This window comes from Hypomesus nipponensis, chromosome 11, assembly GCF_054491055.1.
Source record: "Hypomesus nipponensis isolate SF chromosome 11, ASM5449105v1, whole genome shotgun sequence".
Classification (NCBI taxonomy): domain Eukaryota; kingdom Metazoa; phylum Chordata; class Actinopteri; order Osmeriformes; family Osmeridae; genus Hypomesus; species Hypomesus nipponensis.
In genome coordinates this window covers 15,606,212-15,614,583 of record NC_140371.1, presented here as the reverse complement: position 1 = coordinate 15,614,583, position 8,372 = coordinate 15,606,212, and the positions used below count along the sequence as shown (strand labels likewise).

The window sequence follows — 8,372 nt, the reverse complement described above, 5'->3', positions numbered from 1 at the left end:
AAGTCCAGAGAGTTCCAATACAATACCACGGTAGAGAAAAATGATAACAGTAATCCTTGTTTTCTGATTGGGGCTCAGGGCCGTTGGCACAGGTCCCTCCTCAAATCCCTTTTTGTTTCTTCCAAGCTTTCTGCACACAAAATGTGTGCAACACAATGCACACATATATAAACTCCCCTTACTTAACCACTATACATCAGTTGAGGAACGTACATTTGATATCAGCTTTGCCAGGACATCAATAGTTAATGTGAGCGCATGCCCATTTTCTCTTATTAATTGGAGCAAAAACCGTTTTTTGAGCTTCATGTGATATTGTTGTTATTATGTTTGAGTAAATAAAATGATCGGTAGGCCTATTATTTAGAAACGTCTTTAGTTTCTGAATGTTTTTTTAGCCTACCTCAATTGTGATTTGCTGACACCTGGACTGTGTGAACGCTGCAGTGACTATTACGCGGTTTAGCAAGCACAGAAGAACGCATGGATATGGAATTCTGCGGGCATGCATCAGTTTGTGTTTTCGGTACAACTGTTTTGATTTTACAAGCATTGATTGGAATACTGCATTTATTTTTCCGGGATTATCAATCTAAATGAATGCACTGACTAATAAAGTAAATTGTTAAAACTTACATTTTAGATTTTACTGGGACACAGCAGATTTATATAAATATAAAAAGTATACAGGCCTTTATATGAATGACAACAAAATCTAAAATAAATAAATATATTAGCCCTACCCTACCCCTAGCTCAAAAAGAGTATTGGGACACCAGCAGCTCTCACGGGAATGCGCAAAACTAAGGGGAAGGGGTGAGGGGGAGTATTGGGATTCGGGTTCAGTCGCTCTGGAAATGTAAATGTAAACGTAAATGTTAATCCTACCTCCAGGCCAGTCCTAGCCATTGTCTATGTGTGTGGAGAGGTAGGGCTGTGCATGTGCAATAGCTGTGGGGGTTGGTGAATCATTGTGGTAGAGACCGTCTCCTTTAAATGCCATGGTCTCCCATGAGCCTTCTCTACCCTAGTGTGGTAACTGGAGGTGAACTCCTCTGTCTCTCTGACAACAATTGCTAACAGTTAGAGTTAATATTAAGATATCACCGTTAATCTTTGAGTAAAGTTGCAGCCATGACATCGGTTGTAAAAAAAAGAAACAAAAAAAGTCCATAGGGGGGTAATATTTTGGTACCTCACGATTAGATTCTTGCGGTCACAAATCTATTAAAAATCGATTCACGATTTTTTGCGATCTTTTATCATTTAAAAAATATATTTTAAAATAGAATAAAAGCTTTTTTACATTTGTGAATTTTGTTGTTGTTGTTGATTTCCCCCCACCCCTAATACAATGGCATTTAATTTGAAACCCTTTGTAATACCCGATCATATTCCATCATCGTGTGTAATGTAGGTTGTGATTGTATCCTGATTGTTAAGTCACATGGTCATGATTTAGATTAGACCTGAGCAGAGGAATGGATATCACATAGTCGTGTGTGAAAGTGCACTTAGAGAGCTTTAAAATACATCAGGCACTCCAATATTTAACCAAATATTTGTGAAAACAACATGAGTTTGATGGATACCAAACATATTCCACAAATGAGACTATTGAAGACTAAATGGGATGAAACTTGTAGAATGAAAGGGGATTTACAGTACACGTTTCTATTCTGTTTTTCCATCTTGAGGCTAATGTGTCAAAACAGTCCCCCACAGTCACTGTGTTCTTCATTTAAATAAAGTTTGATTGAAATGAAATGAAGAAGAAAGAAAAATGTCTAAATTAAATGATATCATAAAGAACTGACGTTGACGATAACACACTGTTCCACCGTGATAGAAGAACCATTATCTCGTAGTCAATCACAGTCCAGCATCTAGTCAACTTGAGACACTGGAGTGTGACCAAAAAGCAAATGAAAGGTAGTCAGATCTCATAAGTCACGTTTTTTATAAACTTACCGCATATTTCCCAGTCTTCTCAGAGGTCTAGGGGGCTTTCATTGGGGCTGGGGGTGAGGGTTCCCCACTGTGTCTGTCTCCCGATCCTTGTCTTCCTGCCTCGCTTTCTTGCTGTGTGAAGGTTCCAGCTGTCCTAAGCCAGGCAGTACCAGCTTCGCCGCCTGCTTCTCATCTGTCCTTGGGGACACTGGTCCACCAACCATACCTACAGTTTTGTGTCACCTTAAACCGCTGAGAAGGGGAACACCCATATATCTGTCTATTATGTATCTTCCTTTCGCACAATACCCGGACGATGTCCTGGGGACATGGTTTGTCTTTCTCAATGTTGAAAAAAGACAAGAGACTGATTCGTCTGTGTGTTGCAGCACTAGTACTTAGTCGACTAAAGGGTGATTCTACATACTGATTACTGTATGACTACTAAAAACAAACAAAAAACAAACAGCAAACAAAATAAACATACGTATGTATTTGTGGGGAAAGAACTATAAAACATAAGACATTTTAATAACCACTCTATCCTAACTTTCTCCGCAGGGTGTCTGGGCTCTCCCTTAGAGATAAGGTGAGAAGCTCGGACATCCTGGAGGGGCTCAGAGTAGAACCACTGCTCCTTTGCGTCGAGAGGGGCCAGTTGAGGTGGCTCGGGCATCTGATAAGGATGCCTCCTGGATGCCTCCCTGGTGAGGTGTTCTGGGCACGTCCCACTGGGAAGAGGCCCAGGGCAAGACCCAGGACACTCTGGAGGGACTATGTCTCTCGGCTGGCCAGGGAACGCCTCGGGGTCCCCCAGGAAGAGCTGGTGGAAGTGGCCAGGGAGAGGGAAGTCTGGGCCTTACTGCTTAGGTTGCTGCCCCTGCGACCCGACACCCGGAATAGTGGCAGATGATGGATGGATGGTTGGACTCTATCCTAACTCTACTGCACTAAGTGTACTTACAATGTTTTTCCTCAACCCATTTAATAATTATGGAAGTCAATTAATTAGATTTTGATGAACAGTCCAGATTTAGATCAACAAATCTAAATTAAAATCTGGATTGCCAGATCGTTATGGTTGCTCATTAGTAGTCAGTCATTATTAGGGTTCCTCCATTCTGACGGCCATCAGAAATGGTGACCTCTGTGGTAATGGCTCTATGATGACTCTAAATCAGAAAGAATAGCTCCAGATTAGTGCGAATTTATGAAATAACTACCCCCAAATCATATATATATGGTCATATAATATGTTATACATATTTCCCGCCATTTCCGGTTTGATCGAAAACCTTTGAAAGCCTACTCCTCCTACAATTTTTCTTTAATCTTCCCCAGAATTGGCACACATCATCGTCAGAGCAACCCCCACAGAAGTTATCCAAAGATTTTTGATTTTCAAAACCGTTTGTCCGGTACAGCCCATCAATAAACATTACTTTTCTAAACCTAATGGAATATATGAAATAATTCCATCTCATAGCTCAACCTCTTTATCTTGCTATTAATCCAGTTAAATCAGACTCTAACTATTGAATTACGATTCCTTGTATTTAGACTAACAAGCAGTGCAGTGACAAAGTAGAGGCTTTATAGTTAATAAATACATTGCAAACCGGCACTGATAAGACAGGTGACAGGAAGGACAATGATCTGTCTGGGCTGTCAGCCCCCTCCACAGGTGAAACAGGGTAGTGCATATCCAAACAATCCATGCTTTATGGCATATCATAAATATTATATTGTCCGGTAAACACCTATGTCTGAGATAATATAATATTTCATATGAGATAAGGGAGGTTTATTGACTCCAATTGGGTAATTAAATCAGTCTGCTACCTGTGACTTAAATGTAGGCCCTATGTCTCCATTTATGTCGTCTTTTTTAATTGATTGATAGTGTATCTTCTGGGGCTGTGGAGTATGTGGTTGTTCTACTTTTGCAATTGACAATGGTGGACCAAATGTAACCATAACACTAAATGGGAGGATGGCCCTTAGAGTCGACCCCTTAGATATCGGTAAACAAATTGATCTGACAGTTCATCTTATGGTTAGTTTTCCTCTGAGTAGTTGGTTCCAGATGTCATTCAGTGTAAGCCTTAAATGCCTTAGATAGCATTACAGTGTAGCTTATTACAATGTTAGCTTTTAAACGTATAGTTCACGGGGAGCTATTTATCATGTTATGTGATAGCTATACATTTTAGAATGAGCTGTGGAATTAACCGAATGGCACACGTAAACTGCATACCTTTGACTCACACTATCAGTCATTCTCTGTTTTGGGGTTTCGGTCGTGGTGTTTAAAAACAGTACGTTGTTGTTTGTTGCTTTTTAACACACCCCACCCTGAAGTCCAAATATGGCCATTGGCGGAAAAAAGGTGAGTCTGAGGAAATCGCTGCTCCCCTCCCCCATCACTTAAAGTAGAATGACGTAAGGACCCGATCTACCCGATCATATATAATTGGTAGACCTATTTGATTTGCTTTCAGTTTAGGAAAAACAGCAAACCCGTCAGATTCGAATTTGTCAATAATTAACATTTTAAGTAAGCAGCCTTAACAGAAGCAACCGTAGGCCTATTGCTCACCTATTCGTTGCACTGCTTGGTTAGTGAACGAGATCTCATTTGTGTTTCTCGAAACTGGTTGGACGAGACCGCACCTGAGGGAAGAAAAAGGACAGCGGTGGAACTCAGGTGTTCATTGTAATCGGTGCTTTGTGCTGAACGGACATAAAGCCAACGAGGATCATTTTATCGTTTATATTAAGGTTAACCCTACTTTTAACTATGAAGCTTTGGATTGCTGCTCTTCTCATTACTTTCGCAGTTGGAGCGTATGCGCAATGTGGTAAGTAAAAAAAAAAAAAAATGTTTAGAAAATATTTAATGTTCCCTAAGACACACTAGTTTCGATTGAAAAAGTAATGGGCCATGGTCTTTTCTACTTAAGGCCAATTTTTGCACTTTATTGATAGTTTGGCTTAGTGTTGGCAATTGGGGTATATTTTAGAGGGCTTAGCTCTAATTTGAGGAAGTCATATGCGTGCCACCGCCTTTAACTGCTAATGAAAAAAACACTACAAAATGGTTTTGAATCCATTATATTACCGTTTGTGTAATCCTGATTAATCAATTATCTGCCATACAACAACTGTCAGTTTTATTGTTCGGTAGGCACACTTCCTTGTTAGAAGAGCGGGAGTGGGGGTTGGGTATGGGAGAGGATTGGCTCCCAGTTGATCTCGGTATTTGGTGTAACCAACGCCCTGTTGAATACACCTGTTAGTCGCACCCCACTTCCGTCCTATGAAAGTCTCTTTGCGATTCAAGTACTGTAAGTATGTCTAACTGTACAATTTCACATTTATAGCCCCATGTGAGAGTCTAAAGTGGGCAACCTGTGATGGAACGCCATGCCAGTGCACCATTATGATCGGTAATGATGTGCCGCAACCTCTGACATGTGCCAAATGTAAGTATTGTCCTCTACTATGGCGCTACAGAGGTACCAAACAGAAGATAAACCTTAGCAATGTATATAGTGCCTACAGGTTAGTTGCTGTTGAACTGATTATTTATTTTTGTCTTGTTAGTGATTCCAAAGTGCTTCCTGATGAAGGCGGAGATGTACAGATCCAGGAAAGGCCTTTCCACCCGAACTGGAGGAAAGCCTGTTGAGACTGCCTTTGTGGATAATGATGGCATTTATGATCCAGAATGTGAGAATGATGGGAAGTTCAAGGCAAAGCAGTGCAATGGCACTGAGGAGTGTTGGTGTGTCAACAGTGCCGGTGTCCGCAGAAGTGACAAGGCAGACAAGGACATTAAGTGTGAGAAGCTGGTGGAGACCTAGTGAGTAGTGTACTTTCTCAGAACTTCATAAATCGATCTGTGGCTTTGGCCAGATGACATGTTAGAATTTTGCCCTCACTTAAACTTGTTATTCATTTCCTCAGTTGGATTCGTCTGGAGCTGAAGCACAAGGAAGTGACCACTAAAGTTGACAAAGACCAGCTAAAGAGGCATGTATTCCAGCAGTCAATAGTCAAAACCATACCCTTTTACATCTATGCCAGTTTGTTTGTAAATACCTGACATCTAATGACATATTTCCTGTGTAGTGCCATTGGCACAGCCATCGAGAAGCGCTATAAGTTTGATAAGAACCTTGTGGAGGCAATTGAGGTGAGTCAAATCCCAAAAGATGACCCATAATCTACCTCATATTCTGCATTGTTTATAGCATGGATGTTGTGTATACTAAAAACATTGTCTTTATTAGTACGACCCAGAGGCGCGCCTGATTGTGGTCGATGTGAAAAAGAAGATTGGAGAGCGCGGTACAGACATGTCTGGCTTGGCTTACTACATGGAGAAGGATGTACGTACAACGCAGCAGCCATCTTGCCGTGCGCAATGACCGTTTCACCATTTGGCCTCAAGTTGTGGAGGAGTGTGTTGACCATTTCTTTCCTACTTCCAGGTGAAGGTCTTGCCTCTGTTCAAGGATCAGGCCAAGTTTGAGCCAGTGGTGAATGGCCAGAAGCTGGAGATGGAGAACATCCTGGTGTACTATGTGGATGAGGAGGCCCCCACCTTCACCATGAAGAGGTTGACCGCGGGAGTCATTGCTGTCATCGTGGTGGTTATCTTGGCCGTGCTTGCCGGTCTGCTGGTCCTGGTGAGTGGAGTTGACTGGTTTTGAACCTGGGTCATTTTGTGTATAGACGGGGCTCATGACATGCATGTTTGTAGTTGTGTCCAGTGTTTTCTAAATGTGTTGTCATGATCCTGATGTGTGTTTTTTCCCTTGCCTCCAGTTCTTTGCCAGGAGACGGGAGCAGCAGAAGTACAGCAAGGCTCAGGTGAGTGTTCAGACACATGCACTTTATTCATGAATCCTTTTTTTCTGAATTGGTCACGGTTTGATGTGTAAACCAGTTTTGCTGACATTTACTGCTTTTTTGTTTCAGCCTCGGGAGATGGAGGCCATGTAGATGACTGCCTAACCAAGCTGTGCAAGCAGGATCTTTGCTGGAAAATGAAATTGATTTGCTTCTTGTATATTGCTTTTTGATGCTTGCTATTTGTATGGTGTACGCCATTTTTAAACTTGATACCGTTACCAACCAGCAGATTTATTTATAAATGGTTGATCCTGCGCATGTCTTTTAATGCCTAAAAGGACTTAAGAAATATCACTTACATTTTACTAGTCATCAACGAGATTGAGTTTTGGATTGTACAGTTTCTTTCATGTTGGATTATTTTTAATAAAAGGTGTTAAAATAAGCATGTCCTTATTTTTATTCAGTCACTTGTATTTGATCGAGTCACTTGATTGGTCCCTGATGGTAAGTTGCACAACCAATGGATGATTGCCCTTAGAAATGACAGATATTTTTGATTAGGGTTGTGTTGATGGAAAAGTACTGTGTCGAATCTGGGTGGGTGGGGTAACACAACTGTTGAACTATGCATGGTGTGATGAAGCCAAGATGACTGTGCTCGGTCAGCCAGTATGGAACACATTTGTTTCATACCATACAATATTTAACTTGCACTTCTGTTTGAAGGGATATATTTATACTTTTTCTTTTTCAAGCCTTAGTAAAACGTAGTATCCCATACATGTCTAGAAACGGGAAGCTCAGATTGTTGACCCATCAGCGTTGGATCGATACTTCTGATAACGTGTTTAACAATACTATGCACTCTAGGGAGTTTTATTTACTTTCCTCTAACACTTGAAGTTTGTCCCTCCCATAAGTCAAACTGTGTGGGAATGTTTATTTGTGAGTTACAAAGGTAAGTTTTTTTTTTTTTTTTTTTTTTTTTTTTTTTTGGTGCAACCTGTATGCTGATTACACCCAGTGGGTTTTTGTGAAGATGTCCTATTGTTCTGACCATAAGGGTTGGGTGTTCCACATGTTTGCTTTTCCAAATAACTTATCTTATGGCTATTTTCCATATCACTTACCTTATGGTTATGTTTCTCATTTCTAACACAAGAAGCAAATCAAGTATTTACGAACCAGTGTTTTCTGTCCAGTTGACAAACAATCTTTTGTTGGTACCATGACAACACCTGTTTGGAAGCAGAAACTTTCACAAGGCTGCTGAAACTCATGTCAAACCTGTTTCTCAGGTTTACGTCCGTGCAGTGTTCCCTACTGAGCTATGCTGCTTCTACCCTGTAGGCTCACCTCAACTGGATAGTAACCTGTGTTTACGACAAAATGGAGGTCAAAGGAGATAAGCTGATGGAATGATACTGTGAGAGAACCCCAAAGGCAATCTAGCAACTGAAGAACCAATAGGAAGACTCAAGAAGCATCCCAATTGTATTATATACAGTTGTATACATGTTATTTTATCATCAAGAAGACTATTGAAGGCTTTTTCAAAC

At 40.8% G+C, this 8,372-nt stretch overlaps 1 protein-coding gene across 1 annotated transcript; it reads left to right on the top strand.

Moving 5' to 3' along the window:
• Window positions 1-4,449: 4,449 nt before the first annotated feature.
• On the top strand, window positions 4,450-7,255 carry epcam (epithelial cell adhesion molecule). The gene is made up of 9 exons (XM_084709655.1): window positions 4,450-4,811; window positions 5,334-5,435; window positions 5,557-5,815; window positions 5,920-5,985; window positions 6,085-6,148; window positions 6,246-6,344; window positions 6,447-6,644; window positions 6,784-6,828; window positions 6,937-7,255. Exons 1-9 carry the CDS (start codon window positions 4,751-4,753, stop codon window positions 6,958-6,960), a joined length of 918 nt encoding a protein of 305 aa, XP_084565781.1. The 5' UTR covers window positions 4,450-4,750; the 3' UTR covers window positions 6,961-7,255.
• The last annotated feature ends 1,117 nt before the right edge of the window (window positions 7,256-8,372 follow it).